This window comes from Scyliorhinus torazame, chromosome 25 (assembly GCF_047496885.1).
Source record: "Scyliorhinus torazame isolate Kashiwa2021f chromosome 25, sScyTor2.1, whole genome shotgun sequence".
NCBI lineage: Eukaryota > Metazoa > Chordata > Chondrichthyes > Carcharhiniformes > Scyliorhinidae > Scyliorhinus > Scyliorhinus torazame.
In genome coordinates this window covers 25,797,903-25,823,265 of record NC_092731.1, presented here as the reverse complement: position 1 = coordinate 25,823,265, position 25,363 = coordinate 25,797,903, and the positions used below count along the sequence as shown (strand labels likewise).

At 52.4% G+C, this 25,363-nt stretch overlaps 1 protein-coding gene across 1 annotated transcript in view; it reads left to right on the top strand.

The window, feature by feature from the left end:
- LOC140402443 (cytochrome P450 2G1-like) overlaps nucleotides 1-25,363 on the top strand; it is a 45,867-nt gene that overhangs the window by 8,207 nt on the left and 12,297 nt on the right. The window contains exons 2-7 of the mRNA XM_072490228.1: nucleotides 3,132-3,294; nucleotides 10,212-10,361; nucleotides 12,804-12,964; nucleotides 15,501-15,677; nucleotides 21,717-21,858; nucleotides 24,424-24,611. Coding sequence (XP_072346329.1) covers nucleotides 3,132-3,294; nucleotides 10,212-10,361; nucleotides 12,804-12,964; nucleotides 15,501-15,677; nucleotides 21,717-21,858; nucleotides 24,424-24,611 — 981 coding nt within the window. The remainder of the gene's footprint in view (nucleotides 1-3,131; nucleotides 3,295-10,211; nucleotides 10,362-12,803; nucleotides 12,965-15,500; nucleotides 15,678-21,716; nucleotides 21,859-24,423; nucleotides 24,612-25,363) is intronic.

Here is a 25,363-nt window from a genome sequence, read left to right as displayed (position 1 = left end):
ACATTTTTTTTTTAAACTTCATGCAGGCTTACAAAAGTTAACAGAGAACTTTTCTTTATTTTATTAAGGGACGTGGGCGTCGCTGGGCTGGGCCCAGCATTTATTGCCCATGTCTAATTGCCCCTTGAACTGAGTGTCTCGCTTGGCCATTTCAGAGGGGCAATTAAGAGTCAACCCCATTGCTGGGGTCTGGAGTCACGTGTAGGCCAGACCGGGTAAGGGCGGCAGATTTCCTTCCCGAAAGGGGACATTAGTGAACCAGATGGGTTTTTACAACAATCGATGATGGTTGTCATGGCCACCGTTACTGGGGCGATTTTTATTAATTGAATTTAAATTCCACCAGCTGGTGTGGTGGATTTGAACCCGTGTCCCCAGAGCATTAAATGTTGTTACCACTGCACCATTGTCTTCTCCTCCAGCGCCTGTAAGCCGTTGACTAAAGGTGTGAGGATTTGAAGAGCAGGGGAATCGGGGAGCGCGACACTCAAAAGTTGGAAGTCCCCTCAATCAGGGCCCAGATGGACCTGGTCTCATCAAGCACGCCTTCCTTTTTTTGATGGAAGTTTGCTGACCTGGGACATTTGAGGCGATGGGGAGGGGCATGATGGGAAGCGGTCAGGCTGAGGTGGAAGGATTCAGTTCACTCCAGATTAAATGTTCCGTTAACATTCACTGACCAGGACTCACATGCGACTACCTTTCCAGTAAGTCATTGGAGGGCTCCCAGTACCCTAGGAGCCAATAACGTCAGGAAATAAACTAGCTCAACGTCTGTAGATGGCGGGGGAAGCGAGGACTCATGGTCCATTAGCCCAGTTCTGGACTGCCCCGTCCCAATAGAGGAAGGACGATCGGCTGGGTGAGGCATCACACGGTCAAGTGAATGTGGAGAAAATGTTTCTATTAGTTTGAGGTGATGGTAGGTAGATTCTTGCTCGGCAAGGGAATCCAGGTTGGGCAAGACCAAGACCCTTACAAACAAAATAACATTTTCAAACCCCTATCCTTGAGAAGAAACCGAAACCACAAACTGCCTGACCACCCCCCCCCCCCCCTCTCTCAAGTTGAAGAGATTTGGAAAGTTCTCGCAATGGGAGTTTGTTGGGGTCAAACTGTGGTCTTGAATAGCAGCCATGCCCAACACTGCCCCTGTACGACTTCCTCACCTTCAGATTTCCACTGAAGACACAAAAATGATATTTCCTGGTCTTGATATGTGGAAGTTGGTGATTGGCCATCGCACTTTGCAAACAAGCATACTGACCACCCCATGACTTCACAAGCAGTCACTTCCTAAAACCAGCCCAGCGTGAGGTGATTGTGGTAAGGGTGCAGGAACTTAACAGAAAACTATTGATAAGTATCTTTACTGTGCAAATCCACACACAGATATGCCTAATGTTGGTCATTCCAAGGGGCGGCATGGTGGCACAGTGGTTAGCACTGCCGCCTCACAGCGCCTGGGTCCCGGGTTCGATTCCGGCCTTAGGGTAACCGTCTGTGCGGAGTTTGCACATCCTCCCGTGTCTGCGTGGGTTTCCTCCGGATGCTCCGGTTTCCCCCCACAGTCCAAATACGTTTTAGGCGGGGTTACGGGGTGAGAGCAGGGGAGTGGGCCTAAGTAGGGTGTTCTTTCAGAGGGTCAGTGAAGACTCGATGGGTCAAACGGCCTCCTTCTACACGCTAGGGATTCTATGGTTCTATAACACGCCATCCGCAAAGCAACAAAAATAAGAGACCAACCCACACGAGGGGAGACTTTCCTCGAACACGGCATAACATTCAAGGCAATGGACTGGCAAGTGGGATTGGGTGGGCACATCAAGGCCTTTCATGCTTCGGTGCAGACTCGATGGGCTGCCTCTTCTGCACTATAGTACTCTGTGACTCTGTGATAGCGAGGACAGAAGTAATCCTACTCACCTTATCCTTCAGCTCAGCCCATCCTCCCAAGAATTAATCTTTATTGTCACAAGTAGGCTCACATTAACATTGCAATGAAGTTACTGTGAAAAGCCCCTAGTCGCCACATTCCGGCACCTGTTCGGGTACACGGAGGGAGAATTCAGTATTCTCAGCTGGTACGGGAATTGAACCCGCGCTGCTGGCCTTGTTGTGCATCACAAACCAGCTGCCTGGCCCCCTGAGCTAAACCATTCATTAGGATAAAGTGACTGTGCACAGATCCCGAACTGAAGATTCAGGCTAACACGATACAAACTTATTAAATCAGGATAACCGGCGATGCAGGACATCACACCCGCTAGGCACTGCCCTGCAAATTGACAACACCAACAGACAGCATAATTATCAGGGAGCGAAGTCCAGGATAATAACTGAGAAGCGAGGCCATTATCAGGATAAAGATATCTCCATCAGTGCATGAAGAAAGTAGAATCAAGGATAAAGTAGGATCAAAGGCTGGGAGCACTCCTCAGGATCCTCCAAGGATTCTAGCGATCGAAGCATGAAATCTCATTGGGGGGGGGTGGTGTGCCAATCAGGAGTGAAGGAACATCCGCTCACATTCAGCGAACATGTAGTGCACACCATGGACACACCATGCAACAACAAACACACCATGGACACCTTGGGCGGGATTCTCCGGACCGCCAGCCGCCTTTCCCAGCACACTCCCCGCTGGCAGCGGGATTCTCCGTTGCCGCAGCCGGCCAATAGGATTTCCCATTGTGGCCACCTCACACTATCGGGAAACCCACGGGCGTGGGTGCGCTGCCGGTGGACTGGAGCAACCCGCCGTAAATTCAGGCGTTTAATTTTTTTTTGTGGTAAGTTTCTAAAGTTGGCTTTGGTTCTTTATTTGAAAAGCCGCAGGGTGAGTGAACATTTGAACCAATAATGGGAAAGCTGCTGTACAGCAGGCTTGACACGGATAAGCAAATTCGCAAAAGAGGGAGTGACAAGTGGCGGGTGTTTTCTGCATTTCGAAAGGTCTCCGGAGCCGGGACTGCGCTCCGTCACATGAACTGTCGCTCAGCGAACTGTTGGGGTTAGGGATAGAGGAGCCAAGCTAGTAGGGGCGTATTTTATTTTGTAAACGGCCCCCAGCTAATCAGATTACACCTTCCTGTCTTGCGGAGTCTGAATCCCACTTTCTGACTTTGCAGATGAGCAAGAAATACGGTTCTGTGTTCACCGTCTGGCTTGGACCCCGCCCAGCCGTGGTGTTGTGCGGCTTTGAAACCGTGAAAGAGGCGCTGGTCACGCGAGCGGACAATTTCGGAGCTAGAGGCACAGTCCCATCAATCAGCAAGATCACGAATGGATACGGTAAGAATGGAGCCACGTTAAGCCCTTTGACCTTTCTCCCGCCTGTATCCTGCTACGGAGACATCCTGTATTCTGCCTGTCCTTCTGCGAGGCTGTGCCTTTTGCTGGCTCTCGGTGAATCAATGCGTGTCCAATTCCATAAATAGGGAACATTGCCCTCAGTGCGTTCTTGGCAATAAATTTAGAAAACAGAGGCCTGAATTTTATGTTTCAGGCCTGTCCCGGGTCAGCGCGGTGGGAGGAGATATGAAACCCCCTCCTGCCCCAGATCGTGTTGTCATTTTTTTGGTATTTGAAAATTTTTATAACAGTAACATAAACAATGGCATCAACACGGTAAAATAAACATTTCCCCCCCTCCAGCCAAAAATTCACGCACCTCAACCATACAACAATCCCCCCCCCCCCTTGGAATACTGCATCTGCTGACGTTTTAATTTTCCCCGAGAAAGTCGACGAACGGCTGCTACCTGCGGGAGAACCCTAACATTGACCCTCTTAAGGCGAACTTTATTTTCTCGAGACTGAGAAACCCAGCCACGTCACTAACCCAGGTCTCTACACTCGGGGGCTTCGAGTCCCTCCAGATTAACAAGATCTGTCTCCGGGCTACCAGGGAGGCAAAGGCCACGACGGGGGGCTCTTTTGCCACCTGAACTCCCGGATCTTCTGACACTCCAAAGATCGCTACCTCCGGACTCGGCACCATCCGTGTTTTTAGCACCATGGACATTGCCTTAACAAAATCCTGCCAAAACCCTCTAAGCTTCGGGCATGCCCAAAACATGTGGACATGATTTGCTGGGCTTCCCGCACACCTCGCACACCTATCTTCTACCCCGAAGAACTTGCTCATCCTAGCCACTGTCATGTGTGCCCGGTGGTCTACCTTAAATTGTATCAGGCTAAGCCTGGCACATGAGGAGGTATTAACCTTGCCTAGGGCATCCGCCCATAGCCCCACCTCTATCTCTCCTCCGAGCTCGTCCTCCCATTTGCCCTTAAGCTCCTCCACCGGGGTTTCCTCCGCCTCCGAAAGCTCCTGGTAAATATCCGATACCTTCCCCTCTCCCACCCAGGTACTGGAAACTACTCTATCCTGTATCCCCCGTGGCAGCAGCAGCGGAAAGGCCGGCACCTGTTTTGTCAGGAAGTCTGGCACCTGCAAATACCTAAAACCATTCCCTGCTGGCAATTTAAATTTATCCTCCAAAGCTTTCAAGCTGGGAAAGCTCCCGTCTATAAATAGATCCCCCATCCTTCTAATTCCTGCCCTCTGCCAACTCCGGAACCCGCCATCTAGCCTACCCGGTACAAACCTGTGGTTATTGTAAATCGGGGTCCAAATCGATGCTCCCTCCCCTCTCTTGTATCTCCTCCATTGCCCCCAGATCCTCAGAGCCGCCACTACCACCGGACTTGTGGAGTATCGGGCAGATGAGAACGGCAGAGGTGCCGTTACCAATGCTCCCAAACTTGTGTCTTTACATGACGCCGCCTCCATCCGCTCCCATGCCGACCCCTCCCCCACTATCCACTTCCTAATCATGGCTATATTAGCCGCCCAGTAGTAATTGCAGAAGTTCGGCAGCGCCACCCCCCCCTCCCCCCCAACTGCGCACCAGCAACACTTTTTTCACTCGCCCAAAATGATCTTATTCACCCGCTTGAAACAGGCCTCAGGGATGAAGGTGGGGAGGCACTGAAAGACATAAAGAAATCTGGGGAGGACCGTCATTTTCACAATCTGTACCCTCCCCGCCAGTGATAGCGGGAGCACGTTCTATCTCTTAAAGTTCCCTTCCATTTGTTCTACCAACCGGGATAGGTTTAACTTGTGTAGTGCCTCCCATTCCCGGGCCACCTGGATTCCCAGATACCCTACCATTCTAAGCAGCAGCTCTCCCAGTCTCTTCTCCTGCCCTCTTGCCTGGATCGCAAACATCTCGCTTTTCCCTCATGTTCAATTTATACCATGAATAATTGCCAAATTCCCCCTAGATTCGCATTATTTCCCTCATCCCCTCCAACGGGTCCGAAATGTACAAGAGCAGGTCATCTGCGTAGAGCGAGACCCGGTGCTCCCCCCCCCCCCCCCCCCCCCCCCCCACCCCCCCTCCCCCCCCCACCCCCGAACCAGCCCTTTCCAGTTCCTAGAGACTCTTAACACCATGGCCAATGGCTCTATGGCCAGAGCAAACAGTAACGGGGAGAGGGGGCACCCTTGCCTCGTCCCTCGGTGTAGTTTAAAATACCCCGATCTCAGCCGGTTCGTACGCACACTTGCTACTGGTGCCTGATAGAGCAACCGCACCCAGTCAGTAAAGCCCTCACCAAACCCAAACCTTCCCAATGCCTCCCACAGGTAATTCCACTTCACCCGATCAAAAGCCTTCTCCGCATCCATCGCTACCACCACCTCCGCCTCCTCTCCTTCTGAGGGCATCATAATAACATTTAGAAGTCTTTGAACATTGGCCCTGAACAAATCCTGTCTGGTCTTCCCCTATCACCCCCGGGACACAGACCTCTATCCTTGTGGCCAGTATCTTCGCCAGCAGTTTGGCATCCACATTCAGTCGAGAAATCGGCCTGTATGACCCGCATTGCTCCGGATCCTTCTCCCGTTTCAGGATCAATGAAATCGAGGCCTGCGACATTGTTGGGGGGAGGACTCCCTTCTCTCTTGCTTTGTTAAATGTCCTCACCAGCAATGGGCTCAATATCTCTGAAAACTTCTTATAGAATTCCACTGGGTAGCCGTCAGGCCCCGGGGCCTTGCCCGACTGCATGCCCTCCAGCCCCTTGATTATTTCCTCAATCTCAAGTGGGGTTCCCAACCCCTCCACCAGGTCCTCCTCCTCCACCCTCGGGAACCTCAACTGATCCAGAAATTGCCTCAACCCCTCCACCCCAGCCGGGGGTTCCGACTCATATAATTTACTGTAAAAGTTCTTAAACACCTCGTTCACCCCCGCTGGGTCCAGGCCAGTATTACCGTCTCTACTCTTTACTTTACCTATTTCCCTGGCCGCCTCTCTTTTCCTGAGCAGGTGCGCCAACATTCTGCTTGCCTTTTCCCCGTACTCATAGATCGCCCCCCTTGCCTTCCTCAACTGTTCCACTGCTTTCCCTGTGGTCAACAGCCCAAACTCCACCTTTAAGGGGCTGGTTTAGCAAAGGGCTAAATCGCTGGCTTTGAAAGCAGACCAAGGCAGGCCAGCAGCACGGTTCAATTCCCGTACCGGCCTCCCCGAACAGGCGCCGGAATGTGGCGACTAGGGGCTTTTCACAGTAACTTCATTTGAAGCCTACTTGTGACAATAAGCGATTTCATTTCATAACCTCCGCCGCTCCCTCAGTAGCCCCGCGTCTGGGGCCTCCGAGTATGTCCTGTCCACCTGGAGTATCTCCTCCACTAATCTATCCCTCCCAGCCCGTTCCACCTTTTCTCTGTGGGCCTGTATCGAGATTAATTCCCCTCTGACTACTGCCTTCACTTGCTGCTCCGTTCTTTCTTGGTCCACCGCAAAACGTGTTCCTTGTCCATGAAACGGTGAAAATAAACCACCATGGCCCTCGGCGGCTCGTTCGATCTGGGCTTCCTCGTGAGGGCTCTGTGCGCTCTGTCCAATTCCAGGGGCCGAGGGAACGCCCCAGACCCCATCAAGTTCTCCAACATGTCCGTCACATAGGCCCTCGCATCCGATCCCTCACTGTCTTCAGGGAGGCCAACAATTCTGAGATTCTGCCTCCTGGGCCTATTCTCCAGGTCCTCCAGCTTCTCCTGCATTCTTTTCTGGCGGTCGTTCATCATCCCCACCTTGCTTTCCAGCACGGTTATATACTCCTCATGCTCTAACAATTTTTGTTCGACCTCCTGGATCGCTCTCCCGTGGGTTTCCTGATTCTGAACCACTTGATCAGCCTTAATCGGGTCCAGCGTGTCCTTCTTCAGCTTGGCGAAGCAATCCTCAAAAACCTTCACCAGCTGCTCTGTCGACCACTGTGCCGTCTCCGCGCGGCCCTTGCCCTCCGCCATGCTGTCCCGTGTTACCAGCTCTGCTTGCGTCTCCCTTATAGGACTTTGTCATCTCACATGGCCACTTCTGGTCCAATTCTCCACACACCGGAGGGGGATTTCTCCTTACTGTCTCACTCTTCACTGACTTATCCCATAAAATCCGGAAAAAAAAGGGGGGGGAAAAGGTCCAAAAGTCCATTACAGGCGGGAGCTATCAAATGTGCGCCCTCTATGATTCTACTCCTCGGTGGCCGCCACCGGAAGTCCCAGATCAGGTTGTTAACGCAATATTACGCAGGCTGGTCAATTCACGGGCATCACGGGCAACCGCGCGGGCTGGCGGTTCCAATGTGCTCCCTCCGGGGACCAGTCGCTGCGGAGCTTGGCTGAAGGACCTGAGCAAAGTAAACATCAGTGGGCAAACTGTGTCCAGGCGACACAGACCTCAGCCCCCGGGACACATCGGTTCATTTTATTTCAGCCCTAAATTTCATTCCGTTCCTTTGAAGCTAAAACGTAGGTGAAGGCCGCCTGGCCAATTGGCCCACCGCCCAACATTATAACATGCCGAGCAATGTAAAATCCCAGTCAATTGCTGTTCAATTAATTTGAGTCGGCTTCTTGATTCTCGGCGGGGGGGCCCTTCCGATTCGCGCTCACGGCCGCTGACCAGAATATTGCGCGGGATGCCGGGCCACTCGCCGAGTTTTTACGTGCTTCCGGGCCTGCCGCGCATCCCTACTTTGTATGTAAACCTTTGGCTGGCGATTTGGGCACAGTGCATTTAGCTCAGTTGGCTGGCCAGCGGGTTTGTGATGCAGAGGGAAACCAGCAGGGTGGGTTCAGTTCCCCCGTACAGGCTGCTGTTATTCATGAAGGCCTTGCCTGAGGTGTGGTGATCCTCGGGTTAAATCACCACCAGTCAACTCTCCCTTCACAGCGAAAAGCATCATCTGGGACCTGGCTGCGTTTACTTTAGAACCCCCCCCATTTCTCTCTGCACTCTTAATCCGGTAACATCTTTGCACAAAAACAGAGTGACTACTTTTTTTTTGTTTAACCGTTCTCTTTCCCCCCCCCTTCCTCCTCCATCCCATCTTTTACCTATCACCTCAGTGCGCCTGCAGCCTTCCCTTGTTGTCTGCATGAGCAGTAACTTGCAATGCCTGGGCATTGAAGTTGGCTGCTGTGAATATAAGGTAGTGACGATGGTGGAATCTTTAGCCCAGGGCACATTCTTGAGGCACACCTGTGACCGGCTTTCCATTCACCTGTCAGGGAGATCTCGGTATTCTGCTTCCAGGTGAGGTGTGGCTCCTTGTGAGTGCAGAATATCATCCTCACAGCCTCACCTCGCAGCCCATCCCGGCCTGGTGTTTCACGGAAAACTGGTTATGTACATGAGGAAGCAAAGGCTTCATGATGGGTGATGGGTGAGATGCGCGAAGATGGACTCCTCTAGACCCTCCATAAAAACTCCAGCACAGACCTGAATGGCCTGCTTCTGTGTTGTCAATTCTACGTCGCTCGTGTTTACCACAAGCAACACCCCCCCTCCCCCCCGTCGTCGCCCACCCCCCCACCCGTCCCCCCCCCCGTCCCCATCCCCCACACCCAAAAGCACATTTCTCAAATCTGCTCAATCTGATTTTGAACCCGGCTCTCAAGGTGAAAGGTCAGAGGTTATCTCCTTGATCTTCAATCTGCCCTGATGTGCAGCTCGAGGCAGAACGAGTTTCTATGGAAGGGAGGGTTGCCGGGGGTAGGGAACCGCACACAGACCGCCCCCATCAGCTCAGGGGTGAGGTGAAGCAAACTCAGCTCGCTCCAGTGAAGCGGTAGTGGAGGAGGGGGTGATCCCCCCCCCTCAGAGTTTCGCAGTCCCTGCATTCCTTCCCCTCTTTCAACTATACAAATTGGGGAGGGGGGGGCGGGTGTCTCTAAATCGTGTCTCTCCCTCTCCTCCTGTGAAGTGGGGGGGGGGGTCTGAATCGTGTCTCTCCCTCTCCTCCTGTGAAGTGGGGGGGTGGGCTCTGAATCGTGTCTCTCCCTCTCCTCCTGTGAAGTGGGGGGGGGTTCTGAATCGTGTCTCTCCCTCTCCTCCTGTGAAGTGGGGGGGGTCTGAATCATGTCTCTCCCTCTCCTCCTGTGAAGTGGGGGGGGGTCTGAATCGTGCCTCTCCTCCTGTGAAGTGGGGGGGGGGGTCTGAATCGTGTCTCTCCCTCTCCTCCTGTGAAGTGGGGGGGGGGGTCTGAATCGTGTCTCTCCCTCTCCTCCTGTGAAGTGGGGGGGGTTCTGAATCGTGTCTCTCCCTCTCCTCCTGTGAAGTGGGGGGGGGTCTCTAAATCGTGTCTCTCCCTCTCCTCCTGTGAAGTGGGGGGGGTCTCTAAATCGTGTCTCTCCCTCTCCTCCTGTGAAGTGGGGGGGGGTCTCTAAATCGTGTCTCTCCCTCTCCTCCTGTGAAGTGGGGGGGGGGTTCTGAATCGTGTCTCTCCCTCTCCTCCTGTGAAGTGGGGGGGGGGGGGTTCTGAATCGTGTCTCTCCCTCTCCTCCTGTGAAGTGGGGGGGGGGGTTCTGAATCGTGTCTCTCCCTCTCCTCCTGTGAAGTGGGGGGGGGGGGTTCTGAATCGTGTCTCTCCCTCTCCTCCTGTGAAGTGGGGGGGGGGGGGGTCTGAATCGTGTCTCTCCCTCTCCTCCTGTGAAGTGGGGGGGGGGGGTTCTGAATCGTGTCTCTCCCTCTCCTCCTGCGAAGTGGGGGGGGGGTTCTGAATCGTGTCTCTCCCTCTCCTCCTGTGAAGTGGGGGGGGGGGTTCTGAATCGTGTCTCTCCCTCTCCTCCTGTGAAGTGGGGGGGGGGGGGGTTCTGAATCGTGTCTCTCCATCTCTCCTCCCAGGAATCGCCAGCAGCAACGGGCGTCGCTCACTCCAGCTCCGCAGCTTTGCCATCACGGCCCTGAGGAACTTCGGGAAGGAGAGGCCGACATTGGAGGATTTCATCCAACAAGAGGCAAAGTGTCTGGTGGACGTATTCCGAAGGACCAAAGGTTGGTGGTTCCTGCCAGACCAGACTGACACTGAATCCCAAATACACATAACCTTTGGGCTTCAGGTTATTCACTTTGGTGGGAAAGAGCATTCCTTAAATGGGGAGAGGTTGCCATGGCGGGTGATGAATCTTTAGAATGTTTTACCCAGAGGGCCGTGGAGGCTCACTGACTGAGAACATTCCAGATGGCAGATCAATAGATTTCTAAATATTAAAGATATCAAGAAATATGGGATAGTAGAGGAAAATGGACTTGCGGGAGATCTGCCATGGTCTAATTGGGTGGCAGGACAGATTCAAGGGGCCGAATGGCCTCCTCCTGATCCTATTACTTATGTTCCTATCAAGGTCAGCGGTGTAGCTCAATTCTCACAGGTGAAAGTTGAACCATTTTCCGAAACCTGAAATCCACTGAGACTTTTGTAGATCAGCCGCTTCCCATGGATTCAACCCAACACCCGCAAATTTCCTCCCCTGACTCCTCCGCCGCCCTCCCCTCCCGCCACCCCCCCCCCACTCATGTCATGCAGACTGACAGAGTGGGGAGTGGGGGTATCGCCATCGGGGCCAATCCTGCCCAAGGAGCTCGTGTGGGGCAACAAAAGTCGCCCACGGTCCCATGGCGGGTGCAGGGCACCAGCGCCTAAGCCACTCAGGCAGGGGTTAGTAAGAAAGCCAAAACTTGCATTGATATAGCGCCCTTCACAACCTCAAGCCGGCCCAAAGTGCTCTACAGCCAATGGGTTTTCATTTGATGTGTGGTCACTGTTGCAGGAAATACAGCCGCCAATTTATGCTCAACAAGATCCCACTGTGTGACGGCGACCAGATCGTTAGGTGTTGGCTGAGGGATGGGCATCGGCCAAGAGAGTGGGGAGAACTAGCCCCGCCCTTCAAAATACTGCCAGTGGATCTGTTACGTCGATCTATGCTGGGCCCCAGCTCATTCCAAAGATGGCACCTTCCGACAGTTCAGCATTTCCTCAGTACTGCACTGGGGGTGTCAGGCTTTCTCGGCCCAAGCTTCGAGAATGGAGCTTGAACCCTCAGCTCTAACCCAGACGGAAGCAGATATTGTGTCACGGTGATTCCCAAGAGCCGATCCTTTGACAAATACAAGGTTTTGTTGATTAAGAGCGGGTGGTTCTCCATCAGGTATAGCTATCAGTTAAGTAAGGTCCGAATACACAAGGTGTAATGAGGAAGAAGGTCGACAGCGGGTGTACACAGGGTGGGCCCAGCACGAGTGCAAGAAAGAGTGCGCAAAAAATCCGGAATTGGCGGAATTGGTGGAAGACCGCACCCACCCATCCACTCAGCAAACGCCTCACCTCAAGGCAGCCAATCGCGGCGGGTCTGCTGCGGACCTGTGGAAGGACCTGTTGGCACAACGCCAACAGCACAGCCCAGAATCAGGTTGATGACCCCCCCCCCCCACATTGGAAATCCCCAGGCTTCCACCTCCCGGGTGGTGAGTGGGTCAAACTGAAAAGGTTTTCCGCGCCGGAGTCGGACCCTGCCACCATAATCTCTTCCGTCACCAACGCACAGTGGCAGCAGCCGTGTGTACCATCTACAAGACGCACTGCAGCAACTCACCAAGGTTCCTCAGCCAGCACCTTCCAAACCCACAACCTCTACCATCTAGAAAGACAAGAGCAGCAGATACCTGGGAACCCTACCACCTGGAGGCTCCCCTCCAAGTCACTCACCACCCTGACTTGGAAATATATCGGCCGTTCCTTCACTGTCGCTGGGTCAAAATCCTGGAACTCCCTCCCTAACAGCATTGTGGGTGGACCTACACCACACAGATTGCAGCGGTTCAAGATGGCATCGAATTCGCCACCTTCCCAAGGGGCAATTAAGGATAGGTAATAAATGCTGGGCTTGAGCCAGCAATGCCCACATCCTGTAACGACTTTGAGAAATCTTCACAGTCACCTCGTCTTATGTGCGTTGATTGTTCTCGATTCTCAATGTTAGATACCCTCACATCCAAACGCTTTATCGCGAATCTCTGAAATACTTTCAGGAGACCATTGACAGTCAGCATTTTAGTTAGAAGCATTGTGAGAATAAAACAGGTGAGAGGTTATTTTAACTTTTGGTGTTAAATGTAAAGTACAGAACCTTGCAATACAGGAGGAGGCCATTCGGTCTATCATGACTGTACCAGCTCTTTGAAAGAATCTAATGGATCGCTTAAGTTGATGCGTTAGCCAATCAGATATCACCTGTGGTTTTGCTATTGGCCAATCAGTTGTGGACTCTTACATTATTGGCCAATCCAATGTGAACTGCAATATTGCCCATCCTCTGCTAAAGGTAGCTATCGAAAAATAAACCTTGCCCCCGCCCCCCCCCCCCCTCCCTCTTCAATGGTCTGTTTTGCTCCACTAACCAAGTCACACTTTGTTGCTCCTCGTTATCTCATCAGAGTTGCCCTTTGACCCCACGTTCCAGCTCACCTGTGCCACAGCCAACATAATGTGTGCCGTCGTCTTTGGGAACCGGTTTGAATACACCGATTCGAAGTTGCTCACTCTACTGGACATGATTACGGAAAACATGAGAGTCATTAGCAGTCCCTGGGGTCAGGTAAGGTCAGTCGCCGGCCACTGGTTCCTCTCTCTGTCTTCGCCTGCTCGGGCCTGCTCCGCCGTTCAATAAGCTGGAGTGTTTGGGCGGGACGTTCCTACGGGATCTTCTGGCCTCCAGCGGCGGAGGGTGCGAACAACGGAAAACAGCGGGGTGAACGGATAGTCCCGCGGCTGCCACAAAACACACAGCGGGTGTGCGGAAAATCCTGTCCTTTGGTGTTTCCAATTCCACTTTCCCATCTACCCTCGAAAACCTTTCATCCCTTGTCTAACAAGAATCTAATCATCTCTGCCTTAAAAATATTCAACGGCCCCACCTCCACCACCTTCTGAGGACTAACTAGTGTTTTGTATAAGTTCAGCATAACCTCCTCGCTCTTGTACTCTGAGCCCCTATTGATAAAGCCCAGGATACTCTCTGCTTTATGAACTGCTCTCTCCACCCGTCCTGCCACCTTCAATGATCTAAACACAAAGACACCCAGGTTCCCCTTTACGAATTTTACCCCTTATTTTACATTGTCTCTTCCTGGTCTTCCGACTAAAATATTATTGGCTGAAGATCAGCACAGTAGCATTGTGGATAGCACAATTGCTTCACAGCTCCAGGGTCCCAGTTTCGATTCCGGCTTGGGTCACTGTCTGTGCAGAGTCTGCACATCCTCCCCGTGTGTGCGTGGGTTTCCTCCTGGTGCTCCGGTTTCCTCCCACAGTCCAAAGATGTGCAGGTTAGGTGGATTGGCCAGGATAAATTGCCCTTAGTGTCCAAAATTGCCCTTAGTGTTGGGTGGGGTTACTGGGCTATGGGGATAGGGTGGAGGTGTTGACCTTGGGTGGGGTGCTCTTTCCAAGAGCCGGTGCAGACTCGATGGGCCGAATGGCCTCCTTCTGCACTGTAAATTCTATGTAAGAGATGTGGTCCGGCCCATGATCGGGACCCACCGATCGGCGGGCCGGCCTCACTGTCACGCGGCCTCCTTTCTTCCGCCCCGGCGCCTGTACTCCTGCGGCATGTTGGGTCGGGGCCGGTGCGGAGAAGGGAGACACCGCCCATGCGCGGAAATCGTGCCAGTGCGACTGTGCATGCGCATCCTATGTAGGGCAATATTTTTTTATTGAAAAAACATTTTGTTGGAGATATTTTCAAATATTTACACAGCAAAGAGGAAACAACACAAAAATCAATTGCTGCAACAGCGAACATTCAAAAAATCCTGACATACCCGCTCAACCCCTCGTCCCAACTCTACATGCTGCCACTCCAGCGCCTCCCTCCCTAACCGGAACTGAAAAAAGAACCTCCCACCTCCGACTCAATACTCCTGAAAGAGGTCGATGAACAGCTTCCATTTCGAGATGAATCCCTCCACTGGCCCCCTAATGGTGAACTTGATCTTCTCTGAGTGCAGGCACACTGCCAAATCACACTGCCAAATCGGCCCCACAGGAGGAGAATTCTTGGGCGGGATTCTCTGATCCTGAGGCTAAGTGTTGACACCGTCGGAAACGCAATTCTGGCCCCTATAGGGGGGCAGCAGGGCGCTGGAGCGGTTCCCGCCACCCCAGCTGCTGATCCGGCCGTGTAATGGGCGCCGGGGGACGTGCGCATGCACAGTCGCACTGGCACGATTTCCGCGCATGGGCGGTGTCTCCCTTCTCCGCACCGGCCCCGACCCAACATGGCGCAGGAGTACAGGCGCCGGGGCGGAAGAAAGGAGGCCGCGTGACAGTGAGGCCGGCCCGCCGATCGGTGGGTCCCGATCATGGGCCAGACCACATCGGAGGCCCCCCCCCCCGGGTCAGCCCCCCCCCCACCCCCCCACCCACAGCCCGCCCCCGGATCCTTTAACGCCAAAGTCCCGCCGGCTCAGAGCAGGTTAGAACGGCGCCGGCAGGACTCGTTTTTTTTTTCACGGCCGCTCGGCCCATCCGGGCCGGAGAATCGCGGGGGGGGGCCAAGTAGAGCGGCCCCCGACCGGCGCCGCGCCGACCACGCTGGCCCCAATAGCGGCCATTCTCCTCCGCTCTGCGGAGAATCGTGTCAGGGCGGCATGGCGCGTTCCGTGCAGCCCACCGGCAATTCTCCGACCCGCCGCGGGGCTGGAGAATCCCGCCCACTGTCTCTCACTGTTCATGCACTTACCGCCTATTATCGAGTGGAAAACCCCAACCAATTCCACCTCAAGTGGGAGCGATCAAATGTGCGACCACTCACTCCATGGCCGCTATGGAAATTCCTCACAGGGCAATATTGAACACGCAAACAATACCTAAATCAACTTATCTGGTCAATATCTCATTGCTGTTTGTGGGATCATACACGTTGCATTATAATGGTGACTATTGGCTGTAAAGAAATTTGGAAAATCCTGACGTCATGAAAGATACAACATGAATACAAATTTGTTACTCTTTCTTTTCTTCACAAACAATAACAGCGAACTCATTTGATATCATGCTATTTGCCTCCACAGAGATTAGTCCCCCCTATCCTGACTCGACGGACTAACCACATCTTGTGTTCCTTTCCACAGCTGTATGACTTGCTCCCGAGCATTTTGGATTACTTCCCGGGCCCTCACAACAGGCTTTTCGAAAACGCAGCGAAGATAAAAGGTTTCCTGAGAGAAATGATCCAAAGTCACAAAGAGGCACGCACTGCAGGCGGGCCCCAGGACTTCACTGCCAGTTTCCTCTCCAAAATGGAGGAGGTGGGTAAAGAGGTTTTTAACACATTCTGTAAGCGCTGATCCCTGGGTTTTGGGGCACGGTGGCACAGTGGTTAGCACTGATGCCTCACAGCGCCAGGGACCCGGATTCAATTTCTCCGGTGCCTGTCTGTGTGTCTGCGTGGGTTTCCTCCCACAGTCCACAGATGTGTTTTTGTAGGTGAATTGGCCATGCTAAATTGCTTCTTGGTGTCCAAGAGACTAGGTGGGGTTACTGGGTTACGGGGGTAGGATGGGGGCATGGGCCTAGGTCGGGTGCTTTTTCGGAGGGTCGGTGTAGACTCGATGGACCGAATGGCCTCCTTCTGCACTGTAGTGATTCTATGATTCTATAATTGATCCGAATACCAATCGGCTCTCTAAACTCTGATTATCGAAGCCATTGGGTGTTGGGTAAGTCAGGGTATGAAGGAGTATTTGGATGTGAGTGCTGCTGGCCAGGCCACAGGGTCTTGCCCATCCCTAACTGCCCCGTCAGAATGTGGTGGTGAGCTGCCTTCTTGAACCACCGCAGGTACACCGACAGTGCTACTTCTCTGAAGCAGTTTACCACAACGGAGTGGCTATTTCACTCAGGGTAAGGAGTATTGGGAACGGCAGAGTGGTCGAGTTAGTGAACTAGTAATGTAGAGGCCTAGACTAATTCTCCCAGGGACAGGGGTTCAAGTCCCACGAGCTGGTGGAAATTAAAATCAGATAATGAATAAAATACGAGTTTCAGTAAAGTTGGCGTTGAAACGGCTGGGCTTTGGGGAAAATTCACCTGGTTCGCTCATACCCTTCGGGGAAATCTGCCATTCTCCCCTGGTTTGGCTGACGTGTGGCACCAGACCCAGCCAAAATGGCTATTTTGACTCTCAGTGGCCCTCTCCAGTAGCCACTCCGTTGTGTCAAACTGCTTCTGAAAAGAAGCATAGTTGGCGTCCCTTCCGGGGCTCAAGGTGGATCACCCTCTCAGGAGCATTTAGAGATGGGAAACAAATCTCGGCCTAGCCAGCAGCACTTGCATCCCATAAACCAATATAAAAGTCGTAGACTAGAAACATTGGTTTATCCAGCCGATCCCGTGGGTTTCCCAGCTGTTCACCTCGATCGAAATTACCCTCAGACGTCCTATTGGCTCATTCTCGAACCTCGTAGCTGCACTCCGAAACCGGCGGAGTAAACCACTCCGTTGTATCAAAACCGCCAACCACACGATGGGCCAACTTCCACCACACGGGGATGGCAGCAGTTCAAGAAGGCGGCCTATCGTTCGCCTTCTCAAGGGCAGCTGGGGATGGGCAGCGAATGCCAGGCACGCCAGTGACGCCCTCATCCTGAGAACGAGTGAAAAAAAAAAAAAATTGCCGTGGAGGATCCCAAGCCACGATTCGAAGAAGAGCAGGAAATGCTCTCCTGCTTTGGCGTTCCCAAAATTTAATCCCCCCCCCCTCCGGTCCGCAACCCCAATGAAAATAAATCAACGGGGCCCATCTTAGTTCCCGTTTGTGGGTGGGATCGTGCTGTGCACAAATCAGCTATGCTTGCCCACGTAGCAAGGGTCGCTAGCCTCCAAAGTGATTTGGGGGAGACCTTGAGGACGTGACGGGCGCTATATAAATGCGGCTGCTCTCATAACGCTGGTATTGCATTCAACTGTTGATGTTGGCCCATGGCCAATGCTTATCGCTCCAGCAGCATGGCTGAAAGCAGATCATCACATCGCTATCGAAGGAAGTTTTTGGTCCAAAGATTAGCTGCTGTATTCCCCACATTACAGCAATGACTACGGTTTTTAAAAAAGTATCTCACTAGTTGGCACCCTGAAGTCCTGATAGGCTTCATAAAAGCACAAGTCATTCCTTCGCCATTTAAAGCTTTAGAAATGACATTTATTCTGTTGTTAATTTAATGGGTGATGCTTAATTAAAAATAATTAATCCTGATGCTTTCTTGATATTTGCCAACAATAATGATTCGTTTTTGGAATTTTCCCCAAATGTCCTTTTTTCAACCATGAGATTTAAAATGCGATTAGGAAACCAGAAGACATAAGAGCAGAATTAGGCCACTCGGCCCATTGACTCTGCTCCGCCATTCGACCCTGGTTTATCTGCTCCTCATCCCCATTCTCCTGCCTTCTCCCCAGAATCCCCGGATCCTCTTATTTTTTTTAACAATATATTTATTAAAGTTTTTTAACACAATTTTTCTCCCTCACAAACAAAAACGAGAAATCACGCAGAGCAAGATATATACATGGCAAAATGATATATTTACACAGCTTTGTACACTGGCCCTGACCCGTACGTGCCAGTTTCCCCAACCCTTCATGTTATCTCTTGCTCATCCACCCTCCCAGGCAGTCCCCCCCGCCACCTCCCCCCCCCCCCCCCCCCCCCCCAGGACGCCCCCCCCCCCCCCCCCCCCCCCCCGCCCAGGTTGCTGCTGCTGCTGACCGACCTTCCTCTAACGCTCCGCGAGATAGTCTAGGAACGGTTGCCACCACCTGTAGAACCCCTGCGCAGACCCTCTCAAGGCGAACTTAATCCTCTCCAACTTTATGAACCCAGCCATATCATTTATCCAGGCCTCCAGGCTGGGGGGCTTCGCCTCCTTCCACATTGCAAGATCCTTCGCCGGGCTACTAGGGACGCAAAGGCCAGAATGCCGGCCTCTTTCGCCTCCTGCACTCCCGGTTCGTCCACTACTCCAAAGATTTCTAGCCCCCAGCTTGGCTTGACCCGGACTTTCACCACCTGAGCTATTGCCCCCGCCACTCCTCTCCAGAACCCCTCCAGTGCCGGGCATGACCAAAACATATGGACATGGTTCGCCGGGCTCCCTGAGCACCTTCCACATCTGTCCTCTACCCCAAAGAACCTACTCAACCTCGCCCCCGTCAAGTGCGCTCTGTGGACCACCTTAAATTGTATCAGGCTGAGCCTGGCACACGAGGAGGAGGAATTAACCCTACCTAGGGCATCAGCCCACATACCTTCCTCGATCTCCTCCCCAGCTCCTCCTCCCATTTACCCTTCAACTCTTCTACCAGCGCTTCCCCCTCTTCTTTCAACTCCTGGTGTATTTCCGACACCTTGCCCTCCCCTACCCATACACCAGAGATCACCCTATCTTGAACTTCTTGTGCCGGGAGCAACGGGAATTCCCTCACCTGTCGCCTCACAAAAGCCTTCACCTGCATATATCCAAAGGCATTTCCCGGGGGTAACTCGAACTTCTCCTCCAGTACCCCTAGGCTCGCAAACGTCCCGTCGATCAACAGGTCCCCCATTCTTCCAATCCCCGCCCGATGCCAGCTCTGGAACGTCCATCTTCCCTGGGACAAACCGGTGGTTACCCCTGATCGGGGACCACACCGATGCTCCCATTGCACCCAGGTGCCGTCTCCACTGGCCCCAGATCCTTAGCGTTGCCGCCACCACCGGGCTCGTGGTATACTTTGTCGGCGAGAGCGGCAGCGGTGCCGTCACCAACGCCCCCAGGCTCGTTCCTTTACAGGACGCCATCTCCATCCTCTTCCACGCCGCCCCCCCCTCTCCCTCCATAACCCACTTGCGGATCTTCGCCACATTTGCTGCCCAGTAGTAGCTCCCCAGGTTTGGCAGCGCCAACCCTCCTCGGTCCCTACTGCGTTCCAGGAACCCTCTCCTTACTCTCGGGGTCTTATTCGCCCACACAAACCCCATAATACTTCTGCCTACTCTCTTAAAAAAGGCCTTAGTGATCATGATGGGAAGGCACTGAAACACAAACAGAAACCTCGGAAGGACCACCATTTTGACCGACTGCACTCTACCTGCCAGCGAGAGCGGTAACATGTCCCATCTTTTGAAATCCTCCTCCATTTGCTCCACCAACCTCGTCAGATTCAGTTTATGTTGGGTCCCCCAACTCCTAGCTATCTGGACCCGGATCCTCTTATTGATCCTTTTATTAATCGAGAATATCAGATTTGTGCTTGAGGTGTGATGCACGATCAATGACCACTAAAGCGAGGTTGTAGTCCAACTGAAGGCTCTAATAAGCTAGATGTTTCCCCCAACAGCTCAGGTACAGAAAGAAGGCTGCTGGGGTGGCACGGGCTCTTATACCCCGCCTTGCAGGGCGGAGCTACCATACAGTTTGACCAATAGGAAACATACAATATCTACCAATGGTGTTCCAGCATTACCAGGTACCGTAATACCTCTACACAGACTACCACAAGGTGCTGTTACCTACAGGGCTACAGGCCAAGAGCTGGAAGATGGAATCAGACAGATTACTTCTTTCTCAGAACAGAAGAACAAGGAGCAGGAGTAGGAAATTTAGCCTCTCAAGCCTGCTCCACCGATCAGTTAATTAAGTTTTATTTCTTAAGTCTGTGGATTCCACCCCCTCCCATGGCATGTTGCCCAGAGGCGGAGGTGGGTCGTCATTGGTCGCTGGCAGGATCTTGCAGTCCCGCTGATGCTTATGGCATTTTGCGTCGCTCACCCGTCCCGCCACAGGGGCTTGCCCTCGACTGGACCGGGAAACCCCATCCCCGGAAAGGGCTGAGGAATAACTCGCATAGTTTTATTTAATTTAATTTTTTAATATTTGTTCATGGGATGTGGCATCATCGGTCGGGCCTATATTTATTGCCCATCCCTGAGGGCATTTAAGAGTCAACTGTTGTGTTATGCTGCTTTGGATAACACAGGCTTCTACTTGATGCAGTCTTCACTAAAGGATGCTCCAGACTCTGAAATGAGTTAACCGTGTTTATTGAACTGTTAACACAGTTCTCAAATGAGTTCGACTCTCTGCTAATCTAACTGTAGTAACTCAGTCTAACTGTACCAGCTTGCTCTAAGCCACGTGCTGGGGTGTGATGCTGCTGATCAACCCTGTCTATCTCTCTAGATGTCTGTCTGTGGAAAGAGGTGTGAGTGCCTCATCACTTTTATAGTGTTTCTGTCATGCCCCCTTGTGGTGATGCCACCTCTGAGTGTCCTGACTGCCCATTGGTTGTGTCCTATTCTGAGTGTTCATTGGTTGCATGTTTGCATATCATGACATCAACCACAAAGCTGTGGGTCTGGAGTCACATGTAGGCCAGACCAGGTAAGGACGACAGATTTCCTTCCCTGAAGGACACTAATAATAATAATCTTTAATATTGTCACAAGTAAGCTGACATTAACACTGCAATTAAGTTACTGTGAAAATCCCCCAGTCGCCACACTCCGGTGCCTACTCAGGTACACAGAGGGAGAATTCAGAATGTCCAATTCACCTAACAGCACGTCTTTCGGGACTCATGGGAGGAAATCAAGGGGCAGCACGGTGGCGCAGTGGTTAGCACTGTTGCCTCACGACGCCGAGGTCCCAGGTTCGATCCCGGCCCTGGGTCACTGCCCGTATGGAGTTTGCACATTCTCCCCTGTCTGCGTGGGTCTCACCCCCACAACCCAAAGATGAGCCCGGTAGGTGAATTGCCCTTAATTGGATAAAATGAATTGGGTACTCGAAACTTATTTTTTTTAAAGGAATCCGGAGCACCCTGGAGGAAGCCCACGCAGACACGGGGAGAACCCGTGAACCAGGTGGGTTTAACAACAACTGACAATGGTTCCATGGCCATCGTTAGTCTTTTAATTCCAGATTTTTTTTATTGAATTCAAATTCCACCACCTGCCATGGTGGGATTCGAACCCAGTTCCCCAGAGCATGACCCTGGGTCTCCAGATCACTAGTCCAGCGACAATGCAACTACGCCACTGCCTCCCCTTTTACCCTTTTCCGAACAGCAATTTTTCAAAGGCAGAATATAGACAGTGGGATCAGGAAGCTAGAGGGACACTCAGGGGCTGCCTCCTTATAACCCCTCCCCAGCCAGAGGTGGGGAACATGACCCCGGGCATCCCTCAATAGTTGAGCTGGATCTTATGGTGACTGGGGTTTATCAGCCTGTGATGACCACCTTGATTGCAGAATCAAGCAGAACATGTCAACAGTATGCTAATGCACAGCTACCACCTTTTATCCCAGGAGAAAGGTGACCCCAGATCTGAATTCAACGATGAGAACCTTCTGCTGTCTACATTTAACTTATTTCTTGCCGGTACTGACACCACCAGCTCGACCATGCGCTGGGGGATCCTGCTATTCTTAAAATTTCCAGAGGTCCAGGGTGAGTATGAGCGGCAGTCATTCTATCCTCGCTAATCGCGTTTCTTGCACTGCTGCCTCACGGCGCCGCGGTCCCAGGTTCGATCCCGGCTCTGGGTCTCTGTCCGTGTGGAGTTTGCACATTCTCCCCGTGTCTGCGTGGGTTTCACCCCCAAAGATGTGCGGGGCAGGCGGATTGGCCACTTTAAATTGCCCCTTAATTGGGAAAAAAAAAATTGGGTGCTCTAAATTATTTTTGGAGAATCTGAGATTCCAGGTTGTTTATTAATTTAACTTAAATTCCACCAGCCGCCATGATGGGATTTGAAGTCAGGCTCTGGGTCACTGTCCGTGTGGAGTTTGCACATTTTCCCCGTGTGTGCGTGGGTTTCACTCCCACAACCCAAAGATGTGCAAACACACTCAAGGAGCGAGGCGGCGAAAACAAAGCATTCAGAATGTTCTCTCCCGTAATGCGTGGCAGTTTGCAGGTTTGGCCTGAGGTAGCCTGATTCCTGGCACTAGGTAAAATGTACATAGGTACCTCCCAGCCCTTCTACTCTTGAACCAGCAAACCCAGCTTATGAACAGGATTCAGGCCAGTTGGTGACATTGAAAGCAAGACACACAAGTTTTTCTTTCGCGTTTATGACTTGTTCAGTCTCACAGCTCTACTACCGGCAGTCCCCTCTTTATTTGCTCTTTTTGAGTAGAACAAATGATCAATAAAATAAACAAGTTAAAAAGGGGTGACAGCCTCCGTAACTAAAGCAAAACAGCAAAAGAAACTTAACTAACTAAATTACACCCTCCCGCCTCAATTATATTCTTTTAATTAAAGAAATAATGAATAAATTAAACAAAAGTGACAGGGATGACCCCCAGGTGAGACACTGCAACAAAATGTCAAAGGAAGCGTAACAAAACCAAAATACAATTCCTGGGGGCGAACATTCCATCCCCCCACCGCGCCCACCGGTCACGGAGGGCCTGAACTGTACCAGTGGACACCATGTGCTCCCTAACTCCGCCATGAACGTAGCCAGGGTACAGGGGCAGACAGTGGAGTGGATGACCCCCCCTCAACCGCCTGCTGCCTGGACCTGTTAGCGGCCAACCTGGCCAGGCCCCGGAGCAGGCTGACAAGGCAATCTCCCTCCTCACCCTCCTCCGCACCAGATGACCGAAGATTGGGGGCAAGGGGCTGAAGTGTAGCCAAAGATTGAGGAGAAACCCTTTCAAATAACTAAAGAGGGGCTGGAATCTCGGGAATCTGTCAATGTGGATCACAGACTCCCCTTGGCCGCAGAAAAGACATGCGGCCTGGGAATACATGAACCACCATAACCTACGGTTGCATGGCATTGCTGCTGCACCCTCCTCGCCAGGTCCCCAGTGGAGAAAGGGAGGACTCCCACATAGTGAGCCCTCTACGGGAGACCTCCCCCACTGCCAGGCGGTAGAACAGAACCCTAAGGTGTGTCCTGGTGGTGGAGGTCTCCTTTTTATGTGTTCTCAAAGACAATTAACACCCATCACCTGTTTCTCTCAACATTAAAAACATAATTGGCATGAACAAACCTTAACAATATGATTGACAAGATATTAAAACAGTTGACCCTTCATTCCTGTACCCTCTGCTCAGTCAACAGTCCCTAATGTACACATCCTCCGCCCCCCAATCCTGCATATCCCACCCCTGTCAACAGCCCCCAATCCAGCACAACGCCCAATCCTGCAGTCTTGCTCCCCCCCGCCCCCCCCCCCCACCCCCCCTAAACCCCTGCCTTGATCTTGTATCGACTGCCGCCCTTCCCAATACTTTTTTTTTTAATAAATGTTTTATTGACATTTTTTTCCCAAACAACAGTTTTTCCCCTCTTACAAAGCAAACGCAACAATAATACAGAAATTTTAAACAATACACAAGTAACAAAACCCCTTTATCTTTGACCTAAACTAACCCCCCCCCTCCCCCCTCCCCCCCCTCCCCCCTGGGTTGCTGCTGCTGCTGGTCATCTGTCTTCCCTCTAACGTTCCCCTAGGTAGTCGAGAAATGGCTGCCACCGCCTGGTGAACCCTTGAGCCGATCCTCTCAGGGCAAACTTTATCTGCTCCAGTTTAATGAACCCCGCCATATCATTTACCCAGGCCTCCAGTCCGGGGGGTTTCGCCTCCTTCCACATGAGTAGGATCCTGCGCCGGGCTACTAGGGACGCAAAGGCCACAACGTCGGCCTCTTTCGCCTCCTGCACTCCCGGCTCTTCCGCAACTCCAAATAGAGCTAACCCCCAGCCTGGTTTGACCCGGGCCTTCACCACCCGCGAAATCACTCCCGTCACTCCCTTCCAATACCCTTCCAGTGCCGGGCACGCCCAAAACATATGTGCGTGGTTTGCCGGGCTCCCGCCACACCTCCCACATTTGTCCTCCACTCCAAAGAACCTGCTCAATCTTGCTCCCGTTATGTGTGCTCTATGTAGCACCTTAAATTGAATCAGGCTAAGCCTGGCGCATGAGGAAGAGGAATTTACCCTGCTTAGGGCATCCGCCCTTCCCAATACTGATGACAATTGTACTTTTTCAGAAAAAATTCAAAGTGAGATTGACCAGGTGATCGGGTCTGAACGCATACCCACTGTTGCCGATCAAAAGAAGATGCCTTACACCAACGCAGCCATCTGTGAGGTCCAGCGATATTCCAACATTATCCCGTTAAACCTCCCACACACGGTGATGAGGGACACCGAGTTCAGGGGATTCGTCATCCCAAAGGTAACATGTCCAATTTCTTTCAATTCTGGTTTCCCGTTGACGCGCAGTTTCTGCAGCCATCTGTTTCTGCGGTCTCTTGCTCACAAGCAAGCGAATGAGATTTGGTGAATTCTGAGGTCAATTGCACGGCCCATAGACAAGTGTGACAAATCCAGTGAGACAGCAGCAGTGCAATAATCCCAATGGGATAGCCCCAGTGTGACAAATCCAGTGGGATATCCCCAGTGTGCTAGCTCCAGTGGCTCTCTACGGCACATCAATTAAGAGCAGTGGAGATCACCCTGCTGCCCTGAGCAATCGTGTTCATCCTTTGAGGCGACGATGACCACGTTCATCATCTGAGGTGTTTGGTGGGGTTGCCGTGGCTCTATCGGTGACTGCTGAGGCCGACTTGTGCCCGAAGGTTCTGCTGCAAATTGGACAGGATACCACGGAACAACAGGAGGGCGTGGTGCCGGTGTAAGTTCCCGTAGCGAGCGTGGAAGTAGGCGAAGAGCCCGGCAATTGCGCCTACGAATGGATCCATCAGGCATGCGAACCAGGAACGAGCGGGGAGCCACGCGTCGGAGAACTTCGGCAGGTGCTGACCAGCCATCTTCTGGTAGGTGGATGCGGACGTCGTCTCCAGGCGCCAGGGCGGGAAGGTCAGTTGCCCGTGTGCCATATACCATCTTCTGGCGAACGCGCTGCTGTTGCATTCTGTGTAGTACCGGAGCATGGTTGGTTTCTTGCCGGACATTGCCGCTTTAAAT